General features: G+C 41.0%; 1 protein-coding gene across 1 annotated transcript in view; it reads left to right on the top strand.

The window, feature by feature from the left end:
• Window positions 1-15,278: 15,278 nt before the first annotated feature.
• The window catches only part of adgrd2 (adhesion G protein-coupled receptor D2), a 36,523-nt gene continuing 24,313 nt past the window's right edge, over window positions 15,279-27,488 (top strand). Inside the window, exons 1-7 of the mRNA XM_035379294.1 lie at window positions 15,279-15,542; window positions 15,852-15,922; window positions 16,287-16,329; window positions 16,842-17,087; window positions 17,348-17,977; window positions 25,698-25,820; window positions 26,955-27,049. Of these exons, the coding sequence (XP_035235185.1) occupies window positions 15,533-15,542; window positions 15,852-15,922; window positions 16,287-16,329; window positions 16,842-17,087; window positions 17,348-17,977; window positions 25,698-25,820; window positions 26,955-27,049 (1,218 nt within the window). The 5' untranslated portion in view covers window positions 15,279-15,532. The remainder of the gene's footprint in view (window positions 15,543-15,851; window positions 15,923-16,286; window positions 16,330-16,841; window positions 17,088-17,347; window positions 17,978-25,697; window positions 25,821-26,954; window positions 27,050-27,488) is intronic.

The raw sequence follows: 27,488 nt of genomic DNA, 5'->3' as shown, positions 1-27,488 counted from the left end.
ATTCCCTGCAGGGAATTTTATTCCTCCGTGGAGATCCATGTGAAATGAATCAAAAGTCTTAAATGTGACTGAAAATGCATCAGCGCATCATATTAAACAGCACCAGCTGACATAAAGATACTGATATCAGCAAATGCATGCTTTTGTCTGCTTCCAGTAATGTGTAATGATACTGAATGTGTAAATTATCTTCAAATGGAGTTTTTGTTTAATGTATTTTAGGAACTTTATCGGTTATCTTGCCCGATATCATAAATGCAAGTCTTTTCTTCAACTGCTTCCCATGCATATTTCCAATACTTTTCCTTATACTTCATTTTAAAATCCCATATTGCTAATAATGAATGGAGTCAATAAAATCAATGACTCCATGCATTTTACTGTGAAACTTCCCCCATGAATATTTAATGTGTTCTACATTATGATAAAACCCTCTCGTCTGGCAACCCTGAATGTAGTCTGGACAACAAATGGCATGAGAGGTGCAGACCAATAGAAAAGAGGTGAGCATGCCCCACATTAATAATAATTTACTTCTGTTTGCTTTTCAACTATAAAATAAGTGAAAGAGCTGGGCTTTAAGGAAAATCCTGCATTATTTTCTGAGTGCAAGCACTGCAGCTAAGCCTTTGATTGCTCATTTGTAGCTTTTAGCACACGATGTCACACCTTGAAAATTTGCCCCACCATACTGCTCCACATTAGGTATTTAATAAAGGATAAAGCATATTTGATTACAGTGTAATAATGCATAGAGGAACAACAATATTGTCTAGGTGTGTTCCCAAAAGCAATAATTTTGCATTCTTTTATTCTTTTATGTCTGTCCATGACTGCCCATTTATTATTGCTTCATCTTACATGGTCTAGTATGGTTCTGGGATTGCAAAGTGCGCAACTGTTGTGGCATTTAAGCACTGATATAAATGCTAGGTTTTTTTTTAAAGATCTAATATTATGACATGTGACACAGTACAACCTGTAAATCTTATTGACATTTTAGTCATCCGGAGAAATGACAGAGGTTGACGTCTGAGCTGTGAGATCAAGTGGATTTGGCAATGTCAGACAGTGATAAGAAGATATATTATGGAAATCAGACCTTGGCTTGCTACATTCCAAACACACTGCCTACAGGCCTACAGGTAGGCTCCAAAAGACTCTAACTCCGTGGATCCGATAGTGATTCCCTTCAAAGGAGAAGTTCAGCAGCGAGGAAGAAAACGAGCACAGAGCTTCAGAAAAAAAATGGGACTCCGTTATTGCGTGCGCTATTGACACGGATCAAGGCAGCGATGGTGCCCGAGACTGATCTGATTTTCGGGAGATGTTATAATGATGCTCACCTCCAGTCTGCCTGCAGATCAAAATGACGAGGTGTTTGCGTATAACTGTTCGACAAAAGAACCGCAGAACTGCTTCCTTCATTATCACATCTGGTCCCGTAATATTTAAGTACGAAATTCAGCCCACTGGATTGTCGAACTCTTCAACTTTAAAAACTTGTGAGAAGTTGCACATTTATTGCATCTGCACAATGTTTCAGTTGAATTATTAGAAATGCACTATAATACACTTTAACAGCTTTCACAAGGTCAGTGACATTAGTGTTTTCTTACATAAACAGCTCTTAAATTATATTAAATCCGTGCTGAGATGATAAATTAAATTTATCTTGATGTTTTATCTTTCAAACACAGTAAAATTACGCTATAGAATTATCATACTGGTTTACTACCAGTATTATCATTTTAAATGATGTTTTTTTGGTCCTGTTATATTCAAAATCATAAAATATTGTGGTTGAAACTCAGAGAAACCCATCTCCAAATTTAACAGCACATAGATTAGTGGCCAATAATCCCATGACTCAATTTTCTCAATTCTGTTTTTTCGCTCCTAAAGTCCAGAAAATCTCCCTTGTGATCTTCCTAATGAACCATTTTAGAGGTGTTTTTTCTCTCCTAACACATAGCTGGGATATGCAAGTCCCCTTTTATTCACCAACTGAGTGTTATCAGACCCCAGGCTCCTATATGACACATTTTAAAATTTCATGATAATCAACATACTATCATTACAGTACTGTGCTCCACAGCTATTTCAAAAAGATGATGAAGCATATTGTATTAGCAATTTGTATCATACTGCAACATTTATCTTACTGAATGTGATGGGTGGAATTACACATTTTAAATTAAGTCTTCTGAAGATGCCCAGATGAAATGAATCCTGTTAATTATGTTAATTACACATGTAAATGGCCACTCAGTTCCCAACTGACTCCGTCTTGTTCACTCACAATAGGCTTATTCAACTCAAAGCAATAATGTTCACTTTGTGGTCTTTGTTCTGCCAGTTTTAGGCAAGGTCAAAAGGTTTTATTGAAGGGAATAGACAAGCCTTGAATAAAAGGAAAGTGTTAAAACCATAAATACACTTTTGCCCAGTATCATCAAAATGGCGGCTAAAACACTGTACATAAAAATCCTATCTGTTTTACTCTGAATTACTATGCATGCTTTTCATTCCCTGCAGGGAATTTTATTCCATCATGGAGGTTCATATAAAATTAGTCAAAAGTCTTAAATGTGACTGAAAATGCATCAGCACATCATATTAAACAGCACCAGCTGATATAAAGATACTGATATCAGCAAATGTATGCTTTTGTCTGCTTCCAGTAATGTGTAATGATACTGAATGTGTAAATGATCTTCAAATGGAGTTTTTGTTTAATGTATTTTAGGAACTGGATCGGTTATCTTGCCCTAAGAACCCACCTGAAAAGCCTACTGCAGAAAAAGCTGCACCCATGAAGTTTTACTCGGATAACAATGAGCATATCCTCCAGGAAGTCACAGCTTTTCCACACTTGAGAATTGAGAGAGGGAGAGAACACAAGAGATGGGGAAAGGGAAGACAGAAAGAGTGAAATAATGAAGTGTTGATAAGTCACTTTCGGGCTTTGCATTTCTACTCTAGATTGACAGGGACAGACACCTCTCAGCTACAAATGGTGTGTGCGTGTGTGTGTGTGTGTGTGTGTGTGTGTGCACGTTTGTGCGTGTGTATGTGCATATGTGTGTGTGTGTGTGGGGGGGAGCGGTGTGTGTGTGTGTGTGTGCACCTGTGTGCGTGTGTATGTGCATATGTGTATGTGGGGGAGGGGGGGGGGGCGTGTGTGTGTGTGTGTGTGTTTGCTGCTTGCGGCTCCTTGGTTCATAATGCACTTGCACAATGCATCCAATGAGCAGGTGAGCCAAATATGTGTGTTTGTTTGTGTGTGTGTGTGTGTGGGTGTGTGTGTACGTGTGTGTTCTTCTTTTCAGAACTGTCACTGGTTCTGTGAATGAGAGGTAAAAGAATGATAGCCAGACCAATGAAATGGCAGGAGTCTGTCTGTTTGTCTTTCTGTCCCTTAATGCAAATATGATATTCCTCCAGTCTGTATTTTCCTGAAGCTCTCAGAAGCTGTCAGACAGTCCTCCCAAGTAGCCACTCTCTCGCCACTCAGAAAACAGATTTTGTGCTTAAATTGGGGGTGGCTGATGTAATTAGCATGAACTAGACCAGAGGCCTCAGCTGTCCCCAGTGATCAATAGCTTTGCAGCTTTTTTAGAGTACCAAGATAAACGTTGAGGTGTCGAGCACAAGGAGGGATGTTGCTAAAAAAGGGCACAGGGATTTCCACTGCCTCAAAATAATTGGTGCAGCAGAGATTTTACCAGACAGATCTTGATGAGGAAACGTTGACAAATTATTCCACAGCTTCTCCTTTCTCTCTTCCTGGTTGAAACACTTTTTTTTTTTTTGAAAAAAAAAAGGATTCCTGTCCTGCTTATTTACCAGTCTCACACGTTATTTTTAGCCTCTAAGCAGGGTACAAGAAGCAGTGCTTCCCAGTGCAGTCATCTGGTTTATTCCTGGGTGTGCTCAGTGCTGTAGATGTGTAGGGACAGGCAGCTGTTGGCGTCGTCACGGTGATTCGCAGGAGGGCCTGGCGTATGGACAGTCTTGCCACATGGTGTCAGCATGTCAAAGGGAATCTCTGAGCCGTTCCTGTTCTCCGTGTAGCGCGGGATACAGTATGACGGGCGATTCAGACGGGTATGTTCACAGGGACATGCACTGGCGGTGCCCGCCGTAGGCATCCTTTTGTAGCTGAATTCATTTTTAATTCAATTTCTCCCTTCTTCCGTCTCTAAATTTGCTACAAATGCACACGGTTCATCAAAATTATCTGCCGGTATGTAGATAGCTAAGGGAGTAGTCTACGTACTTAATGGCCACATGCTGTGGCAGTGGCCTTACTGAGGTACTTCAGCAACTGTTTTTATTTGACTTCTGAAATTTCTGAAATACGCTTTTTTCTCATTGTTTTCTAGTTTTTGTACGCCACCTAAATAACCACTCATATAGACTATTTGATGTACAAGCTTATTATTTGTATTCATTTTATTCATTTGCACTCCTGTAAAAAGGACCATAAAAAGCATTGATACCTCTAATTGGTGTATTGTACCTGTACCTAATACCCCTGCTAGGTAAGGTAAAAAAAGTTATTGCATATTGGTGTACGGTGCAAATCTTCATAATATACATAAGCGTAACCTATTCAATTGATTCATTTAAAAATATATTTAAAGATGTTATTCATCAAAATCATTCATATTTTGTATATAGGCAGCTGCCTTGAAGATGAATTCAGAGCAATTAAGTGAACTGCTTTGCCAATTTTCCTGAAGTACTATCTTTATAACTTCTTTTTTTCAACGGCCTATCAGCTGTGTTGAAATGAAATCCCGTCCTTAAAAATATTTAATAAAATAGAAAAATTATAGAACACTGGTAGGAAACATTTCTCCCTCACTTGGATACAAAGTGGCATTCTACCTGTCACATTTGTGGCCAAGTAGACAGAAAGTATCTTTCTGAATTTAGTACCTTTTTAAACTTTCAATATTAAACAAAATGGCCCTTCAGCTTTAAACACAAATGCCAACGTTTTCTGGAAAAAGAGGACAGATATTTATTTGAGGCAGCACTTATCCTCACCCCTACCCCCCATCCCCCCACCCCACCCCATACCCCCCCCCCCCAAACCTCAAAGGCCTTTACCACAAGCGTATAAAGGAGACCTGGATGAACTCGCATATAGAGAGAAAAAGAGTCTCTTTTTTCCCCCACAAATTTTCATTTCCTCTATTGCTTTTCTTTCAATTGATTTTTGATAAATGTGAGGTTTATGGAGTTTGAACATTTGAAAGCTTTGAACGTGCAACAAAGAGGTCTGCGTTCCTGTCTGGAAAAAACGACAATGGTTCACCTTCAATCGGAGCTGCCAGTGCAGGCAAAGAGAAGTGTGTCTTTCTAAAGGTCAAGAGACTGGGATCATAAAACTTTCCATCTTCCTCTATTTTATTCCACATCAGCACATGAGAATAGTTCTTATTTTTTCTTTATATATTTCGGTCTGTTTTATATTTCCTCAGATCTCCAGCCAGTAAATGAAATGTGCAAATTACTAAACCTGCAAAGGGATTAAGTGTTTGTGACTTAAGGAAACTGCTGTGTTTTCACTGTGATGGGTAGTTTGTGTATGTGTGGGCTTCTGAAAACAAAACATTTTTATTATTAGGATATGATGTTGACTATAATTATTATTGTTGTTGCTACATACAGTAACAAAATAACAAGTCAGAATCATCATCATCATCATCATCATCATTCAAATAATTGCCAAAATTCAAAGGATTTTTTGTGCATTCCAGAATACTGCAAGGCCATTTTCAAAATATTTAAGATATCCTCCATCTGCAGTAGAAGCCCCATCTGGCAGTAAAAGTGAATTGTCACACATACAAACCGCATAGAAAAGAGGGATTTCTGACTGTTTAGTGCGCAGCATAAAAATAAATGTATGAGAGCAGTGTCCAAAATGTTGACGAGCATTTAATCAGTGGCAAAGCAAAACACACAGCCACTTCTTTTCATTGGTATAGTCTTCTGGTACAGTAACAATGCAGTAAGATTCCATTGGTGTGCATAAATTAAGGAATAGAAGTAGCATCTGATTGTGTGTTCTTTTCTGAGCTCCATGTGTATATTCATTGGGCTGTTTAGTACCATTTCATAATAAACAGACCTAATAATAATAAATTTATTTTATATAGCGCTTTTCATGAACTCAAAGACGCTTAATCTGACCTACATCTGTGATTACAAAGCAATGGTAGCTTGCTTCTTTTCTATATGGTATGTACTTTTTTTGTTGTTCATTGCTACTTCTTGACCAACTCCCCAGCTTCACACTGTCACATTTGAGAAGAGGCAAGAAACTGACAAAATATACACATTTTCCAATCAGCTATGCTTCTTATTGCAGAAATGAGATTCCAATAATTCCAAGAATTAGATTACAATGTGACCCAGTTTGCCCACAATGTACTGGGGTTGAGGTTGGGGGGTGGTGGGGGGGGGGGGTGCGCCAGGCCATCTCCTTGCGCCGTCTTTTGGCCGCGTCCCTGCCCCTTTGTTCCTCCCCTCAGCGTTTATGGCGGTGCCTCCGAGCCCGTCGCCGTGGAGACGATAGAGCCGTCACCCTCGGCAGACAGGGGCCCTGAGTGATGGGCTGGAGGGTCGGCCATAAAGCGCGTCTGCCGAGGCCAGATTAGGGCAGACAAACATGCTCCGAAAGGCCGGCGTGGCAGGAATGTTTGTTTACGAGGGAAGCGTTCCGCCATTTTCCCCCCGGCAGATTTACAACAGCGCCCGGCTCCTCGTCCATTTCACCAGCTTATTTATTTATTTATTTATTTATTATTTTATTTTGGGTCTGTTCTGGAAAAAGATCCATTTCAGAAAGCCCGAGGACGGGACAGATCCTGTTGTGTCACTCAAATCTCGTTGGGCGGCCGCATTGGGGGTCGCATATAATGACTTTCCCCTATGTGTGCTCATTCTCCTCGAGTGAATTACCTTCAGTAGGAGGCTGTTCGTCACCTTCCATCCAGGTGGCTACCTGCATAGTTCAAGAAAACCTGCCCTCGCAGACCTTGTGATAACTTTATCAGTGTTATGTGCATTTATGCCCTCATTTTTGGGTTTCGTAGTCACAGAGTTTCTGGATGGGAAGTATATGGCTCAAGTTCTGCGAGCCAAAATGATATAGCAGTATAGTTGAGCAGTACAGCATAATCCTTTGACTCAAGTACACTCAAAAGCAAACTTAATCTTTGCTGTTCATTGCATATTTTTAGATTATACATCATATAAACATAATTATCTTGAAGATACCAGCCTGCGGGCCGGACGATAGAAGTAAGTAAAGATTCTGGGAAGTCTACTTGTCTTCCTTAGGGCACCTCTCTTCAGGTGCACTAGTGTCTCTTTGCTGATGTATGCTGAGTTCTAGACCCACCTGAATTCCACCCTTCCATTGCTCCTGTGGTCTGACTATAAGAGTTGCTTGTCTCAGAATGCTTCCTGTGTTGTCACTGAATTTCCACTAGGTGTATTGCCTTCTAGTAGGAATCACTGGGACTGGACAGATCATGAATGTCCCCCTAGGAACCGATGGCGAACCATGTTGACGCACAGATTCATTACAAACTACCGGTATATTTCTCCCATCAATTAGACCACTCGGACCAGACATTACAAGCCTATAGCTTGCTAACTAAACAAGTATAGATAAATAGCAAAGTGAATGTAGCGTTTCACTATGCTGTACCTACACTCAAATAATGAACTATTTCTGAAATCGTATCTGCCTAGTGGGAAGGATGGCTCTGACTCTATGATTGAGTGCATTTCAACCGCTCATTTCTAACCTCCTTGCTTTCTTTTCTTGCCTCCTTTTCATGTATGGAAGGCAAACATTTGTGAAATGGACATCTGGAATCACATATTGTCAACTTTGATGCATTTCTATTATTCTATTCGTCCTTTGTTTCCAAGGTCCTTTCAAGGAGCTAGGAGGCTCCCAAAGAATTCTTGAGTGAGGAAACGCACGTAATAATACATAACACATATAATGATCGAGCCGTGGATCCACCTCTCCCCATCTGCTATGTTTGTAATTGACATGGCTTCAAACTGACGCTTGAAAGAGCAAGGACGTTCCAATTGCTTTATACTTGTTTCCTCGATTTCTCCATCCTCGTGTCCTATCCTTGCATCCTCTGATGGGTTTGGATAGGAGCAAAGAAAGGAAACAAGGATATAAGATAAACAAATGGAATGAGCCAACATTGACAATGCGTGATTCCAGACATCAATTTCACATATTTATGACCCGTTTGGCCTTCCATACTAGGAAAGGAGACAAGGAAAGGAGAAAAAATAAGCGGTTGGAACTCATCCATTGTCTGGGCAAGATCCCTCCGTAGACCCCCCAGGTTTAAACCTCGGCAGGCAACGGTGGACCGTTCTGTACATGATCCTCACCCTACATGTCAGCACAGCACATCATCGCTTCAAGTGGAAGTTCCAGGACAACTCAGCATGTAATAGTGGCCGCCCAGATCAAAGCATTCCTCTTATTGTGAATGATAGCATGCTGAGGAAATTCTCAGGGGGCGTCAAGGAAATCCACCTTGCGATCGATGATGTTCTGACCTAGCTCACCGACTTGGACGTGTCTCTATGTTGGCTACTGCAATGGTCAATAGCAGTGTCTCTGCCCTGGACCTGTTCTAAGCACCTGTAGTCCAGGAAATGAGAGAATTTTGCTCTATTCTCCTTGATAACGTGCCTCAGATTGTCCTTGGAGAAAGTACATTATTTCAGAGATGAAATTTGTCAGGCAATGACCTCCAAATACCTCTCATATTTTTCTTGGTTAGCTTGCTATGTTGGCTGAAATTAGATTTTACAGGCATACGATGAAAGACAGAAAAACTTTAATGGCAAAAACAATGACAGCGGGACTGCTCTATCCCAGAATTCACTGCTCCACACTGCTGGTACTTCTGGGAAAGAACCTCCTCCTTGCACTACACAGAGGTCACTGCCCCTTTGTCTCCAATAATGTGGGCCCAGAGAATGTTTGACGTTGCCATGCCATTCTTAGAACTTTCAAGTTGCCATGGAAATGTGCTGGGTGGCAATGGATGCAATGGCTCCAGAAGAAGAAGTCGGGGGGTTCAATTAACTTAACCACTTTATGTCTTTTTTTCCTGTAGTGGGAAAGCTAGAACTATGTTTCCCTTTTTTGTTCACTCTGGACACATGGTGAGCTAATGTTGATTAAAAGGAGCTGTTAGCCTGCCCTGGCATGGAGATGCATTTTAATTGAAGCAAAGCAAGAGAGTGAGAAATGACTTTTGAACACAAAAACAGATGCCTTAAAGAGACAGCAAGGCCTGATTGTTTGGAGAGGCAACCTTAGGACCTCGGTTAGGGACTATAACATTATTTTTATGAGTTCAAAACAAAGAGAGAAAATGATGAGGAGAGATCATTTGTGTTCATTGACGTTTTAACTGCATTAAACTGTAGCAGGGTCCTGTTTTACATCTGTAAGCAATCAATTTTGAGAATGGCAGAGCTAACTGCTGCTCTTTAGGACACATCATGTAAACTGTGATTGGCGACGAGCAAAAGATACCCCCTGTAACAAACAAAATAAGCTAAAAAATAAAATAAAAATAAGAACAAAGAAAATATCAACAGTTTGTTTTTGTGTGCAAGCTAACATCCCACATCAGATGCATGAAGAATAGCAGAAATGATCACTCTGTGTTTGTACGTAAGCGTGTGAATAGGTCTGTGTCTGTGGGGTGGGGGGTGTCTGCACTATAGCCTGGCTAGCAATCCCAGGTTTGTCTCACTGTTAGCGACTAACAGTGATAAAGGTGAAAATGACTTTGCCTTACAGAGTGATTTTTAAAAAAAACATCTCAATTCCGCTTCTTACAAAAGGCCTCCCTGCTGCTCCTCACACACCTGATTTTAATTCAAGCTAATTGCAATCACCAGCAGGTGTGCAACTGACCTTAACCAGTCACAGACTGCATCTCAACTGGCAAAAACACAGCATTCAAAAGAGGGGAAGGCATCAAGGTACATCTCATTCGAAAGTCAGCAGAAGAAAATGTGCCTGCTAGGTTACCTTCAGACAATACTGAAGGCAGCATTGGATGTATTGGATGTATTGTTCACCAGGTAAGATATCCCATAGGCCTTCATGATTATTTCAGGCTACTTACTTCTGCTAAAGTAATGCCTGCTGAAAACAGCAAAGTGGCTGTTGTGGTGGCAACAGAGGAGCTCATTTACAAGTGTGAGCATACTGTGAACTCAATCATTTGTCATAGTTTATAAATATTTTTAAAAATACAGTTTAATTATTTAATAAACTAGTTAATGCATATAATGTATTTAAGCCTCGGTGAGCTTTCCATGAACTACCCAGCATGCTACTTTTCTGTGACATCATCCCGCCTTCAAATTGTGTCCCAAATTTGTTGCCTTTTGAGGTTCCTTTTTTGTTAGATTCAGAAGGAGCCACTTCTAAGGATGTCCACATCAGTGCAGCTGCATTCTGTTTGAGACACAGCCACAGTAACAAATTCTAAGACTATTAGCAGTTCAAGACAAAACAATGTGTTATACAGAAGATGTTGCCCTGACAATAAAAAACATGTCAATCATCAGCTACAGAATGACGTCACAGAAAACTAAAAAGGTTACTAGAAAGTTCACTGGCTAATTCATGGAAAGCTCAATGAGGCTCAAAATCATTGCATGCATTATTCCAGTGTATTAACCCCTATCGTACCAGCCCGTATTCTGGCCCTAGTTTGCATTCATTCTGTTTTTTATGGTGAAATTTTCAATCAATTTGGTTACACGATAAACCATTTGAAGTGTTAAAACTCACGGTTCTATCTCTATAAAGAATTTTACAATGCCAAGGTTTTAGCCAAGCTTGGGGGGGCCCTCCCCTTCTATGTGTTTTGGATAGACGACATAGATCACAGAAAAGTTGGTATCCTTATCATGGCAAAAATCCAGTATACAAAATTCATAGTCAGTTTTAGTCCCCAAAACATGTTAACTCAGAGAAACATCTAAAAAAAAAAAAAGTCCATCATTCACCGAGAAATTATCATTGTTGTTTTGCCATTGTACACATGCTGAAAGTATTGTGCGGACAGGACTGTTATTATCTCTGATTTATATAGATTCTCTGAAACAAGATGAGCCAACTTACACGCTTCTTTGAGGAGTCCTGGCCAAGCGGTCCCTCAGTATAGCCAATGAGACCCGCCGTGTGTGCGTAATGACTCAGCCTGGACAGTATAAGTTCTGCCCAGAATACAGCCAGCCATTGGCAAGCTATTATACTGATGACCCAAAAACATCTTAGCCATTTTTGATTACTTCCGTTAGGGACCTATGAAGGATAAGTGTGTAAAACTGTGAAAATAGTGAAAAAATTGCTGCCTTCTATGGCAGCTGATTTTTGTTTTAGACAGCCATCAAATACATAGTGAAGAGGCCTTTATCCACACGCACGCGTCCGCACACACACGTGCACACACTACTTTTATTACAGAAAAACAAACCTTTTCACATTCTTAAGAAAAGGTCAAGTAAACTTATAATCTGATGACAATGTTCAGCTTCATTAATTCCACACTGAAAGAGAAGTGTAGATAAGCTAAAGGCTGTTGTATACGTGAATAGTTACACAGTAAAATACGACTACATCAATTCTGTGTTTTCTATGAGTCAAATTGGGACCATATGTGCTCTAAGGTACTCTAAGCGAGTCGGTTTAACACTGAACGTTTTGCTGTGTGCGGGGGAGAAAGTGTCGGTCTGTGCCGAGGTCTGCTTCAGAGGTTCAGTCCGCTTGTCATGTCCTGCCTGCGCCTGTGGACAATGCCGCATTTAAAAGGCTGTTTTTTATCCTGGCTTGTATTCATGTTGCGGCCGTCTGTTGCTCGGGGAGCCCTTTGAAAATGCTCCAATGCCTCCCGCTTGTCCCAATCTAATGGGGCACATTTGTGTTGACCAATGCCGCTTTTACAACTCAATGATTCATTGCGTGGCAGTTTGGCATGCCGATGCTACGAATGAGTCATTAGATGAAATCTGCCTCTGCCACGGCCTCATATGGAACCTCTGATTCATCATCTGCTCGGATGGGTGGCCTGTAGGCCTAATAATACTAATAATAATAATAATGATAAGAAGAAAAAGACGAAGAAGAAGGATCAAAGAAAAATCATTTTTTAAATGTAACCACGGCAACATCATGTTGTTCTTGTCTACCTGTAGAATTTTACGACCGTTGTTTTCAAACTCAATCCCACAGTGTTTGCTGATTTTTGGCATATCCCATATCTTCAATTTGGGTTGTTGGAAATGTGTGTTCTAACAGAATTTTGAAATTCCAATCATTCCCACATAATGCAGATTTGACATTTTTGGACATTTTTGGACTTAAAAAAATAGTTTCAGTGGCCACTTGACCATATTTTCACCATTTAGGACCCCAGTGATTTCACATATTAGTCTATAAGTGCATCAGTTCAGAAATGTAACATTTTTCTTAAAGGCATAATTAGCATTAGCTGATTAGCTGATCATATTGATTAAAAGTCCTAGGATGTAAATTTGGAAAATGTATCCATCACTGTATACATAGCTATGTTTACCATAATGCCACAAATAATCTTTCAGTAGACATTAAGTGTCTGATTTAGAACAATTAATTAATGAAGGAATTAATTAATTCATTAATTATACGGTGTTGTAATTTTGGTAGAAATGAAAATCTGCATACACAGCTGGCCCAGGGTTAAGTTTGAAAACCCCCAGCTGCACATGAAGAGGAAGAATCCACTTTTTCTTTTCTTTGTGAATGTGGCGCTTAATTTGCTGTTCTGTGAGCACAAGCGCGTGGGACCGTGCAGACTCACCGCTCATTGTGCAGTTGTGCTGTGTGAGTCATGCAGATCAGCTGTGGGGTTCACTGCGGTTCACTGCGGTTGGTCTTTTCAGCGGGCGTACGGTCAGCGCACTTCAGGGTGCGGCCCCTGCTGTGATGTTCCCCTGGCTCTCAGGGAAGAGCAGTCAGTTACGCTTCATCTGTGCAAGTTCTGCGTCTGGCAGAAGTAAAGTGGGGATTTCGGTTTCGGGAAGATGATGTGAAGGTGAAAGTGAGGACGAGAGTGAGACAAGGAGATAGAGAGAGAGGAGAAAAGATTGAGAGGGGTTCTGAGGGCAGTTGAAAACTAAAAGCTGTCTCCGTAGTACAAAATAGGAAAGACTTTGCTGAAATTAGTCATGTAGTTATGAACATATATAGTCATATTTAGGCGTGTAGTCAGAACAGATAGTAACATAGCTAACACAAAATGTGCTCACAATGTTACTGGAATGTTTTGTCGGTGTTACAGCATTTCCACTACATTGTAGCGACATTGCAGTGCCTTCATCATCAGCTGAGTCAGCAGTCCTTGCAAATAGAGGAATGGTGAGTTGGAGTCCATTTAACATCATGCCATACATGCGAGCAACATTTCTGCCTTCTTAGCTAATTTCCTATATGGTAATGTTTTTCATACAACAGGCAATGCTGCTCATGGCGTAGGTGTAAATGTATTTCAGCATTCGGCTATATTTTTTGCATTATTACGTGAGTTAAGATCAGGTTACACTGCTGACGTGGGCAGGTTTGGGGCTGATCACAGGGGGCATGGGAATGAGGTCTTCATTGCTGGGGAATTTATAAGAGCTGAATTGGGACAGGGCAGCAATGCTGGTGTCTAACAATGCAAGGAGGCGGGAAGTGGTCACCCAACGGCCAACAAAAGCCAACCATAAATACTAGTGTTCGGCATATGGGGGGGGAGTGGTGTCCAGGAATCCTGACCACACTGAAGTGTCAGGCTTCTGTGAAGGGGGCAGGGAGCTCGGGGCAGGAAGCAAAGATAATTAATTCAGTTAAAATTCCCCCACCCACATTGATCTCAGTACATCTATCACTTTTACTGTAGCACTTGGTCAACAGTCTCTATTTTGGGGGGTGGGCTCTATTTGTTGCATAGAAATTTAGCTGAGCAAGCGACATTTGCGTGACCTCATCTGAGGTTTTTGTTCTACCATGTTATGCCATAAAATCTAAATTTATTAATTACTTTCTTTGGATTGTTATTAACGTCTCTTAATAGAAAGCCATCAGCCATCATCATCTGTTTTCAAAAAAGCACAAAAACTACCACTGGTTTTGTCAGCATTATCCAAAAATAGCAGACAGGCATATCATATGAAAGCTAGGTTGGGTTGAGGTTTAGGTCAGGAAATGCAGTTTAATGAAATGACCAGAAATCTGTGTGCTATTCGGATTTTTTTCCCGTGAAGTTTATGAGTTGTTATATGCCTCAAGTAGACAGAAACTGGTTGCATAGTTTATCAAATCTAATGTTTCTTTGTCGAGAGAATCAAACTCCTTATAGTTGGCAAGGCGCGTGATTGTGCTCAGAAGAATACTAATGGGGTTGTTTGTCTTACGGATTCTTGTACTTTGGGCATTAGTGATGTCATTCATTTTGTCTAAAGGTCCACTAGGCCCGTGTGCATGCGTCTGTGAGTGAGTGTGTGTGTGTGTGTGTGTGGATTTGTATGTGCTTAGGGGTACACGAGAGGCCAAACCCTTCAAAAAGGGACCAAAACAAATAAGAAACAAGAGTACCCCTCTTTCCATCTCAGCACAGTGAGGCTCCCTACCATGGAAACTCTCCACAAAGAGACACACTCAGAAAGTTTAGAGCGCTATATTTTTTCTTTCATACCTTTTTCATATTCTTCTTTCTTTCTTTCTTTATGGTAAAAAAGCTGCCAGGGAACACTATAGCTGATACTGTAAATATTATGCAATCCTGTGCATGTTTTTTTGGGGGGAGAGGAATACAGTACAGTTTTTTTCTCTTGTTATGAGAAGACTTTGATGCCCCCCCTCTGTATTGGTTTAAAATGGGGGAGGAAGTGTTAAGAGAGCACGTCTGCATTGTGTAAGGAGAAGGGAAACTGGGACGTAAATAACACACAGGCTGGTCGGCTCTGGCTGCCACCAGGTCCTTGATGAACTCTATATGCCAAAGCCTGACACTGCTTGCGCAAGAAGCCTTCTTTTAAAAATGGCCCCATTTGCATGACAAAGAGGCTACTGAATCAAGGGCCAAGTGGTGTGTGTGTGTGCGTGTGTGTGTGTGTGTGTGTGTGTGGGTGGGTGGGGGGGTACAGAAAAGGTCTGATTTCACCTCCCACTTGGTAGCAGTGGTTTTTTGCCAGACAGGGCAGTGGGTCCTGTAGAGTGGGAAAATGAGGATGGAGGGGTGGAGGACTGTGCTCTGACCGTAGACGCATCTGTGGGAACTGACCGCGGCTGTGGATGCTGGACGCTGCACACAGTACACGGCGGACAAGTTCTGGGGGAAAGCAAGACCTTCCTCAGCTCGCTGGACGGCTGTTTGTTTCTGTGCGATCCAGTTAGCGTTGGGCACATGGATTTATGTCAGCGGGTAAGTCTACATGTTCTGCTTTCCAGATGAGAATTTTTTAATCATGAATAATTAATGGAAAATCATAGCGATATGCTGCTTTTTTCTTACAGACTACCAAAATCCATTTACTTTCTGCCAACTCCAATTAAGCTCTGTGTCTATATATTAATAAGTTGCATGTTACTGAGGTAGAATACTAACTTACATCTTAAGTCTAAATGACGGATTATCTTTGTCCGGAACAGATGGGAATGTTTAGGATATCCTGACATGAATGATACACCATATAATTGTCCAAAGGGAAATAAACGATATGCTTTGTTTCAGCTCTGAAACGCCAAATGATAACCATGTCAGGAGTCTGGCTGAAAATTGCCTCAGTGGTGAATTTCATTGTGGTAAAGTATACATCTCTCACTGCAATCAATGATCTATCACTTTGTTGTGTGAGCTATGCACCAAGCTTTCCTTAGTGCTGTAAAAATTCAATAGTTTTTTAATCGAAGGGATAGTTTGTAAAATGCTAAGTTGTGTTAAAACCAAGGGGTTTCTGTTTGATGTGGTTCATCTAGTTTGATACGCTGGACTTGTTTCTGTTACTTCTGTCCAAAAAAATGTTTGTCTGCTTCACAGCTCCCCCCCCCCCCCCCCAAACACACACACACACACTCACACACTCAGACACACCATCTCTGTTCAGAAGAAAGGGCCATCGTCAGTCTGGTATTCACAGTGCCTTTTTCCCCGTCTCTTTGGCTAAAGGTGCTTTGCAGCAGTGAACCTGTGCGATCTTGGACAGACAGAGGTAGGTGGAACAGATTTAATGCGCTCTGAAAGTTTCACTGTGCTCCACTATTTCCTTTTAAGCTCTTCTGAGTGGCTGTATGTAGTGTCAGTTCTTATTCCTCTACATCTGACTGGCTATACAGTCTGTCACATTTTTCTAAAACTTTAATTCTCCAAGTCATCACTACAGATAAGACTTGCGCTTTCAGTTGACCTACCTGGTTAAGTAATAAAGAAAATCAGTAATACAATTAATATTCATATCACACAAAGAAAATTGCAATTGCTTATTTGTTAAGTTTTCCTAGCAGAGCAGCCTTATCAACTTACAGAGCCTATATCTAAAATTTAGCTTTTTTTACAGCTTGATGTTCACTCGGTTCAGGGTGAGATTCAGTTCAGGTCAACTGTTTTAGTCAAAGGTTCACTGGAACATTTAATATCTGAACCAACAACATTATGGACACAACTCCAAATAATCTTCAATTGCAATTACATTTGTTCATTTATATTTGGTGCTCCTACTGAAAGGTGTGGATGAACCCCAGGCAACCCTCCAGACCCTGGAGACAGTGTTCCAGCTGATAAACATCTCCCTGGACTTCTGGCAGGCTGAACGCTTCTGTCTGACGCAGTTCAGCACTCTGGCCACCATGGGGCACCACAGGGAGGAGAACGGCACTCTGAATCTGCTGAAGGAGGCGGGGCTGGACAAGTCTGTGTGGGTCAGAGACCCCGATAGGCTAACCAGGACTATGCCGGCAGTCTCCAAGCAGCGTGAGATATTACTGCTCAGTCTTGTTATCAGAGTCAATCCAGTGGGTAGAAGGGAGACAGGAACAGGTTGTCTATGTTGCTATGGGAACAGGGTCTATTTAATTTGAAAATCCTTGCTTACAGACTGGAGGCTGTTGTAATGACGGTTAAGCACGAGGGACAAGTAGACAGACGTTTACGCATTTGCACAGTTCACCCAAGCGTACTCGGTCAGTTCCGAATTCGCTATACAAAAGCTAACGCGCTCCTTCCCTCCGCAGACGTGTCTCTGCTTGCCCTGACCTTCCCGTGGGAGTTCCAAGAGGGCTACGCCCGTCTGGACCTGCAGTTCCAGCCGCTGTCGGCCGTTAGCGTGTGCGTCCGGGTGCAGTGGGACCCGCGCCACGACCAGGTGTCCACGGTCTTCAGCTACGCGGCGCGGGTGTTCACCAATGAGTTCCAACTGCGGGGGCGGGTAGACGGGGCGGGGCGCATCCTGCTGGCGCTGATCGTGCACGGCCAGCACCGGCCCTACAAGGCCTCCTTCCCCAACGACGGCGGCTGGCACCAGCTGTGCGTCACCTGGCGCAAGTGGGATGGCTACTGGGCCATCCACGTGGACGGGGAAATGCGGGACGCCGGGTCCGGAGAGGACACGCCCAGGGACATCCATGGGGAGGGCATATTCATCATAGGGCAGGACCAGGACTCGTTCGGGGGAGACTTCACTGAGCCCTTTGTGGGTAACATTACGGATCTGAGAATTTGGGATACCATGCTTGGGGAGAGACAGGTCCTGGAGTTCAACACCTGCTCCCAACTGACCCCAGACCCACTGTTTGCCTGGAGGATCAGCAACATGACCCTCTACCCTAATGTGAGACAGATCCCAGTCCAGCTGCAATGCCCAGGTGAGCTTGCATTGATTTATGACTCTCCGCCCAGGAGATCCTATCACCACTGTGGCTGGATGTATAATGTGCTTGTGGGAGTGATCACACTTAATACAGAGTGAAGCTGATTTACTTTATTCTTCTTGAAGAAACAGTAAATATTTATATACATATAGTATTATATATTAAATCACCAAATTCAGGAAAGATATTGACAGGGGTACTTATTCTCTACATATACAGTACATGTGCGCTGTTCATCAAATGATAACTGTACATACATCCTGTAAACAAGTTGGGACCAATCGTGTTAACAGTGAAGTTCATCAGCAATCAGCTGATCTAGACTGGCTGATTAATTTGCCTTGGCAGCATTGCTTTGAAACAGTCTGGTTGGTCAGGCTGCCAGCTGTTAACAGCACCAGTATTGAGCCAAAATGCATCCCTGCTGTGAGTTGTCAGTAACAAATGCATTTTCATATTGGGTAGAGTTTTGGTTGGGGAAGATCAACTATAAATCAAAATATATCCAGGCTTAGGCTGACCCGAAGCATATTTCAGAATGCAGAAGATATCTTTATGGCATCCTTCATTAGTCAGGTGTGCCCATTTAAAAAGAAGTGGTTTGTCATGATTGTAGTGCTGGATAGAGATTACTCAGCCTTAAATTGATGTGCTTCCAGATCACTTTGGATCCTTTTGTCTCTTTGTTAAGCAATCTTGGGTTCTGGAAAGGCACTATATAAATACAAATAATAATAATAATAATAATTACTATTATTATTAGCATGGACCTACCTGTTTTCTCATTCTTTGCATGTTTTAAGTGTTCATAAAACCCCTTTTTGACCACACCCCAAAAGTATACATTTGCCAACACAATCAAATACTGACTATTGTGCCCACCGTTCTTTTGCTTGTTAAAAAAACATTGTACATTGGTGTGCTTTTGTATCCAACACGTAAAAGCCTGTGGTTTTTATTTTTTACAGTATGTGCATATGTAAAAAGCCCATGATGCAATGATGGATTGTCATTATTTTTTCCTTTTGAATTGCAGCTTGTCTGTCTTTTAAATTAGTTCACCAAGGGAAACATCTGTCACCCGAAAGTTAAGCAGAAGCTAGCTGGGAGTATTTTACTGAAAAAATAATCTAACAGACACAGTATTTGTATTTTTTATTGTGCTATAAAATGGAACGACACACACATATCAATGGCCTATAATAATTTCCTGTAAGTTATAATTATTGATTAAATTAATGTTTCTATACAATTCTAAGATCAATCCCCTTCTCTTCTGGGGAAAACTTACTTGGTTGATAAAATGCTGAGATGCAATATGAAGACAAATGTGTCATGCGATTTTGAGCAGCTATTGCAGTGGTGTAGTAAAGTAATGAGCGGTTTAAGTAGTAATGCCAGTATTGTAGTAAAGACACTACTATTTGAAAAAAGAGATGTTTGTTGTAGCGATTTTGAACAGATGCTGGGTAGGTGGCAGTGTGAGGGAGATTAAAGGCCATGAAATGCAGTGATTGTTATACGTGCAACGTCTAATTTTTCGTGTTTTTGAACGGTAGAGAAACGGGTCAACTCCGTAACGGCCAGCTTGACTAATCATCAAAAACACTGAATAATGCAATAGACACAAACACTCAAAATACAGCATTCTGTGGAAGAAATGGTTGATGGATGCAAAGCAGAGGAAGACACAAATTGTCAATACAGTTGCATGGTAAAGTAAAATACTGTTTAAATGAAAAGAAAACCAACCAGCAATCTGTTGTAGCGTGGTGAAATAGATGCTAGGTGGGTGACAATCTGAGGAGGAGGAGAGGCCGATGGTGTAGTGGACACCTAAATGTATAGAGTACAGTAACAGAGTAAAGTAGTATTGTAGTAAAAATGCAAACACATATACCTTCAGCCTGTAAGGCTTTTAAAATATTTTAATAGACCTTGTTTGATTTCTTATTAAAAGCAACTTGAATAAAGTCTTGTATCCTGCCTCTACCTTTATTTGTAAAGGATTTAGTGGCACTGCAATTCTAGAAATGCAGATTTAAATAATTAGCCCTACTACATTTGCAATCGCATGTGCCAACATTTTTCTTTTATATTAATTAATAATATAAATAATTAGCACCACTGCCTCTTGTCATGATCTTGATCTGGTTCATGCATTTATTTTGAAGCAGAGAGTGAAAGACAGCCGTTTTCAGGATGTGCAGCGATGAGCTGTGTGTGATTAAGCTCTTCTAGTCAGTGTGTTTCATCTGACTTTGCAGGGAATCTGACCTGGAGACCAGCATTTAGAATCATTTCATATAAATAGCCAATCTGCTTGCTGATGGTCTCATTTGCTGATGTCGGTCATATAGAGGCATCAATATTAATTTGAGACCGTTACACAATCACAAAGAAGTTACTTGTAGTTGTTTTAACGAACAGTGTCCGCCGCTGAATCTTTTAAATCTTTTTTCTTGTTGCATTAGGGTCAGAGGGACTGTATTTTGAGGGCCCCTTGATCGGCAACAATGCTGACATAGCCAGTTTTGTTGAGGAGATCAGGAGTGTTAAGTATTAGTAAATTTTGTGGAGTTCATAGCCTGGCAGTAAATTACATTTGTGTTTGCAGTCTTGCTTAATTGAATTTTCATGCAGACTAAAGGCAGGGGAACCTGTAGAGCTAGTCAGTGGTCTGCTGCATTGGAGTTTGCCAGAAAGGCAAACAGACTGGGTGAAGAGGGCCTTCTGGTGGCTGGTTGCAGACATGGAGTACTACTTAAGGCCCTCAGCTTGTTCTGGGGGGAGATATTGGCCTATCCCCTGTTCCTGCTGAAGCTTCAGGCAGCCACACAAGTGCATTTCTATTGCACAGATTTTTTATGAGCCAGGTGGGAAAAGGCAAAAAAAAATGCCTAAGTCAACTCTATAGCCTGTGTTCATAAACTGTAGATAATGTAAATAATAAAATAATTTATGCTGGTAGTCATAATTTGGGGTATACTACAAAGCAAGATTATGGGGTGCTAAATTCAGCTTTAATCCTGGGTTTTCCATATCATGACAGACTCAGTTTTACTCAGCGTATGTTGCCATGGTAAGATGCGAGTAGCCTGATCCAGGCCTGGTTATGTTCTGGCTAATGAATTGCAATGCATAAAAGCACTTCCCTTTGACCAATCAGCTCCTTTAGACAATGGTGTTTCTATTCCTGGAGAAAATTGAGAGTTGTTTAGACCCCCAATTTTGTATTTTATTTATTTATTTATTTATTTGATTAATTTATTGAGGTACAGTGGGTAGCACTGCCGCATCATAGCAAGAATGTTCCGAGTTTGAATCCCAGCCTTGCTGTCTAAAGTCTGCTTGCCCTCTTTGTGGGTTTACTTCATAGTCCAAATTCATGCAGGTTCGGCTAAATGAAGACTCTAAGTAGCCTGTTGGTATGAATGTGTGAATGGTGTGTGTGACCTGTGATGAATTGGCAACTGGTTCAGGGTGTATTCCTGCCTCTCACCCTATGTATGCTGAGATCTGCTCCAGCCCCCCTGTGACCCTGACCAGGAATAAGTGGGTTAGAAAATGCATGGATTGATTATCAAAGCCTGCATTAACTTAGCAAGTTCATAACCACTGTTGTGATGTTGGTCGAGCATAATAGCTAACAGCCAGCTAATGCAAAGAAACTCTGGGCATGTTAAGCTTCCTTTGTAGTATACCCCTCTGAGCAATTTTTTTTTCTAAGAATGCCCAATGCAATAAGAATGTCCAAGGCAGGCCCAACGTGAATAAGTCACACATGCTTAGCGTTGTATTCAATAAGGGATCAAAATGTCACAATGAAAATGAACAGGAATGGGATGGATGCAGTGAGCAGTTACACTGGCTAGTTGACTGCATAACCACACAGCATGTAGTCAACATATCTGTTTGGCAGACATGGAGGATGGGAGCAATGAGCTATCCTTCAGGGATTATACCAGAAGCACATACATGTCAGTTAATACCAAATATGTTCTTCTATGCACAGTCAACCAGCAGATTTGTGTGGGCTGCTCAGAAACTGCCTGTAGAAACATGGTTAACAATCCTTGCTCATTATTATTAATTAAATCTTTGTCACAATTATATCACAGTTACGTTTTTCAAGTTGTGTTCATTTGTATTACCGTTAACATTGCATGTGCTGCCAACATTTTTGAAACCGTGTAAGTACCTTTTCTAAGTATCTTTAATGAACAAATCTATTTCTCTTGAGGGTCTTTTTCTGTCATTTAAAGGCATACTATGGAGGATTCTTAGCTTTGCTGTGGTCTTGTGTTTACAATCAAAGTCTCATCTGTCCACTCACTCATCCCTCACCTCCAGGAGGAATGCACACTAACATAAAAGGAAATACATGGAAAAATGACTTAGTGCACACTGAATGAACACAGGCACACAAAAAACAATTAACATAAAAAATGCCTTCTTAAAGCACAATTTCTGTCTGTATATCCCACGGACTCAATATTTGAAAAAAAAGCTATTGAAAAAAAATATTGCATACAGGGGAGAATTTGTTTACGTTTTTTATGGTGTGTCTTCAAGCCAATGTGCAACAATTTTCATTTGACAGTTATGCATTAGTTTTTGGTGTGACTTGTTTTGTATTTATTTTTTTAATTTGGAGCAATATTTAGCACAAGCATAGGTTTGTCTGAGTACTGTTTTTTTTTTTGTTTTTTTATTGAGTTAGCTCCTAAAAGAGGTCATGCACAAGTTGTGCACGTATGATTGCACTTACTTAATGTAAACAGCCTATATTATGTGATTCTGATTGAAAATCACTTGTTAAGCTATTTCAGAGAATGCATTAATATCAAGATATATAGTAATTTGCCAAAAAGCTTCATAACAGAGATATTATTTTGATTTTGACAATGATTACACATTCTCACTTCTTACAGCAGGGGCGCACAACAAGGGCCAATCCATTTCAGGATTTTGTGCCAACATTTCCCAACATTTATTGAATTGGCCCAATCATATCTTGATCTGGCATGTGTATAAGCACCAGCTACAGCCACAGATTGCAAGTGTATCCTAGAGATTTCACTGTGCTGAAGTATAGGAGTGAAGCAGCATAGTTTATAGAGCTCTAAGAAATGGTAACCGGTTGGAACAAAAACCAGCACACAGATCGGCCCTCCAGGACCGGAGTTGTGTATCCCTGTCTTACGGTCATTAGCTTGGATACCTGCTGAACTGTAAATGCACAGAATTCTGATTCATCAAATGGCCACATAGGTTCTTTTCGGTGTTTCTTATTTCTTCTTCTTCATCTTCTTATTTTAATTTTTCCTGCCCCTAATCTCCGTATTATCAGTTGTCCCCATTCTTCAATGTCTGCTTCAACCAAAACCAATACACTTGTCCATAGTAGATAATTGCAAGGCACGCTGGTAACATTTGACATAACGATGTGTGCATGTGATTTCATCCAATAGAACATGCTCAAAAAACATTTTGCTGCAAAATACCCTTCTCTGTACCTTTTTTAAATAATTAATGAAAAATGAACACTATTGCCTTATCAAACCAGCAAAATTCTCCAGCAAACGAAAGTACCTTTTTAAAGTGTATGTCTTATCATTATATGAAACCTGTATTTTTTAGTTTCTTGGCTTTGGATACCTTTCATGACCAAGCTAGGCTACTGCATTAAAACCAAACACCTGAACTGAGGAGACATTGATGGAATCAACTGGAAAGCAACACATGAGCTGGCCTGCTACCTAAATAGCCTGTTAAATAGCTTGATTCCCTGGATGGCAACACATTTTTTGAGTTACTTGACATGTATAAGTCACAGACCTGTACATGAACACTATTACCGCGATGTGTCTTACTGTATGGTCTTGTACCATCCTGTGACCTTTTGGCTGAACAAGAGAACTGTCATGTAAAAGTTTAACAAAATAAATAAATATATTTGTTCCAAATAAAGATTTCTCCATACAGCAGACCGATTAATCAAAAGCCTGTGCAGCCATGACCAAGTAACAGTGCAAAAGAATTCAGGAAAAATAGTATTCTGAAAGAAAATGTGAACATACAGTATTTATGATAAGGTACTGACAGCTGTTTGCTCAATGATGAAAACAGTGTCTGTACAGGATATTCTTGAAAGAATTCAACTGCTAGGGAGTGCTTGACATTTGGAAATACAAGAAACATTACTATGGAAACTGTACTGAATTTGTTTTTAAACTTTGTGCCTGAATCTGACCTTGAGTAAAACTTTTCAATTATAGTTTCAATCAAGTGGAGAACATTGTTTATTTTGTAAAAGGTTTTTTGTGTGCTAATTGTTTCAAGTCAAGTGTTAGGGTTCCGAGAGCATTTCAAGCTGTTTAAAGAATTGTTTGAAAATTCTTTCTTTTTTTTTTTTAAGGTGTTTTAGACCATGTCTTCTATATTCTGGAAATATAGCCGTACCTTCCTTATTCATTTCATAGAAGGTGATAAGTTTTAGGTTAAAATCTATATATGTATCTACAGAATCTTTTGTAGTTGAAATTTTGTGGAATGCAATGAAATGATTTCCGGAATTCCTGTATCATATGCTTGTTTTTAAGAAACCCATTTCAGTTAATGGAACAAATGTATTTTCTTCATCAAAGCAATTTTCAAACTGTTCACCATGCCACCGGATTTAGCCATTTGGCTGCTGGGTAATTTTGGATCACTTGCTAAACGAGTACATGCATTTAGGAGCAGTTTGTGTGAATTGTGAATAGGTGTACTTTGGGATATGGGTTTTGGGGACAGGGGAGTGGGCAGAGGTTTTTTTTAACTGTGGGAAGGGTTGTGGGAGATTCCCAGTGATGACTCCACTGACCAGGACCCCTGGCTTACTGTAAAACAGGAAACTGGCTGTTTCAGTTTTAGAAGGCAGACCACACAGTGGGGCCTTAAAAAGGTTAAAAAAAAAAAATTAAAAAAACATTAATCAAAATGAAATAGCTTTGGACGGGGGAAAAAAGTGTCTTTCCTCAGCTTAGTTTCACTCATGGCAAAGGATAAATAAGATTTTTCAAACGAGGCTCATCCTTTCCAGTGCAGATATGGTGCGAGTTCCCATTGATGTAAAATGAGTGATTACACAACTGCCGCTCAGTGATAAACTGCAGATTCCATCAGAGAACTTCAAAGAGAGTTGGGAAATGTCTTCTTGTCAAAGCAAATGGCGGGATCATGTACACATGAAATCACATTAGCTGGATGAATGGAAATCTTATTAGGATGAAAGCTAAAAAAAACCCTTACTCCTCCACTCCTGATGACATTGAGCATTCTGGGGCAAAATGGTTGCCGAGCCCCGGAGATGGCTGCTATAATCAATGTATCTGAAGAAATAATAATAAAAAATAAAAATAAAAATAATAATAATAAATTGACACTACTGCTGTCCTATTCTATGATAAATCAGCTTGTCTTATAAAGGCTTTGAGAATGACACATTGTGGTATGCACTCTTTATATCCCTGATCACCACTCATAATGTTTGTGCAAATGTTTGCGCTCAATCTTATTTGTGCATAAGAGTGTATAAATCTTAATAGCATGTAAAGTTTTACTATTTTTACAAATGACTACATGTAAGATGCATGAAGGGTGTTATATTGTTCTGCTAGCTCTGCTGAAGGTAATGATGGCTGTACGATCTGTTCTCTTGATGGGGCAGCTTTCTACAAGCAGAAAAAAGCCAAGCTGTGCCAGGCTCTGAAGGGGTCCTCCTCAGGACAGCCTCGCTACACCCCTGTTCCCTGCACAGACACACTGCCCTTCATATGCACCACCAGCACAGGTAAGTGCTATGCCTCCGCTCTCCTGCGCTGCAGTCTGCTACACCTACTCACACGCGCCTCCACATCTATGCACGGCTCACCCACCATCGTGCGCCTGAGCTCGCCACACCCGCTTCTGAAGTCAAGCGCCTCCTGATCTCCGCACCCGTAGGCCTTCACACCTCTTCTGCTTCTGCTGCTGAGACCGCTATGCCTGCTTCTCCAAACCCTGACGCCTCTGCTTTCCCGCAGCACCGCACCTGTGCACCTCTCCTTCCCCACACTGTACATTTTACTCCATACCTGCATACGTCTACACTTTTGCACCTGTAATTACCAGCACCTCCACGTGCTGTTACCTGGTTAAATAAAGAAAATATATATATATATATATATATATGTATATAGATGCACTATATGGCCAAAAGTATGTGGACACCTGACATCTCATCCAAAATTATGTCCATACATATGGAGTCCCTTTACTCCACACTTCTGGGAAGGCTTTTTACTAGATGTTGGAGCATTTCTGCAGGGATCTGCTTCCATTCAGCCAGAAGAGCATCAGTGAGGTCGGGCACTGACTGAACGATTAGGCCTGGCTTTCCAAATTACATTACATTACATTACAGGCATTTGGCAGACGCTCTTATCCAGAGCGACGTACAACCATGTGTATAACCGTAGCCAGGGACAAGTGTGTTGATTCCAAAGAGGTTGGATGGGGTTGAGGTCAGGATTTTGTGCATTTAATCAGTCACACTGACAGTCTGAAACAGAAACTGACACAAACTATAGACAAGAAAACATACCGTAACATATAAACATAGACATAGCCCTGGACACAAAAACGAAGGCACTGATCCGTACAGCAAACACAGACTGACGCACAAGCGCAGGCATCTGTAATGCATAACAGATCTTGATGTTCATTGTCTAGCCTGGAATACTGGCTTTGTGTGTGTGTTAGACGTTCGTCCAGCATTTGTTCTTTATTCGGTGCTATTTGCTTGGTTTGTGTTGAACCTGTGTGTAGTATGTGTTTGGCGTACACCACTGTCGTTTGTGCAGCGTGCACCTGGCAGTTACCCGGTGCACATTTGGCACGCGTTCAGAGCATGGTAAGTGTGCGGACGTGTCGTGGTGTCTTGCAGAACGCTTCGCGAAGATGAAGGAGCTGAACGAAGCGCACGACAGGAAGCCGAGCCCTTTCATGCAGCACCTGATGCAGCTCTCCAACAGCACCCTGGTACGTTACCCAGGTTCATTTCTGTCTTCACTTCACAGCCTCGAGCACAGACTCAGCGTTGGAGATTTATAACAGTGTCCGTTTAGTTAGCCTGAGCTGAGAAATATTTGTTCCAATGGTGCAAACGTGTGGCAGTCTTGTGGCTTGTCACGTCAGCCCTTGATAACATTTCTCCTCCTCCCCAAATTCATCCCTCTGTCATCCCTCCCCTACATTTCAACTCACTGCAGAAGGTGCAGCGACTTATTGCAGTTGTCAGGATCAATCCATTCCTTCATTTGCAATGACTAGTATGTGGCTGTTCTGCCAGGGCATAATTTAAAGCAGTTATGAGGATTATTTTATCATTTAAAAATTTTACTGATTTTCATTTTTAAATAAGCTCCACTGAACATGAGACAGTATTTATTTTCATTCACAGCATGAGTCTATTATCCAC

This window comes from Anguilla anguilla, chromosome 10 (genome assembly GCF_013347855.1).
Source record: "Anguilla anguilla isolate fAngAng1 chromosome 10, fAngAng1.pri, whole genome shotgun sequence".
Classification (NCBI taxonomy): Eukaryota; Metazoa; Chordata; class Actinopteri; order Anguilliformes; family Anguillidae; genus Anguilla; species Anguilla anguilla.
The sequence above is the reverse complement of the archived record's forward strand: the minus strand, read 5'-3'. Positions and strand labels throughout refer to the sequence as shown.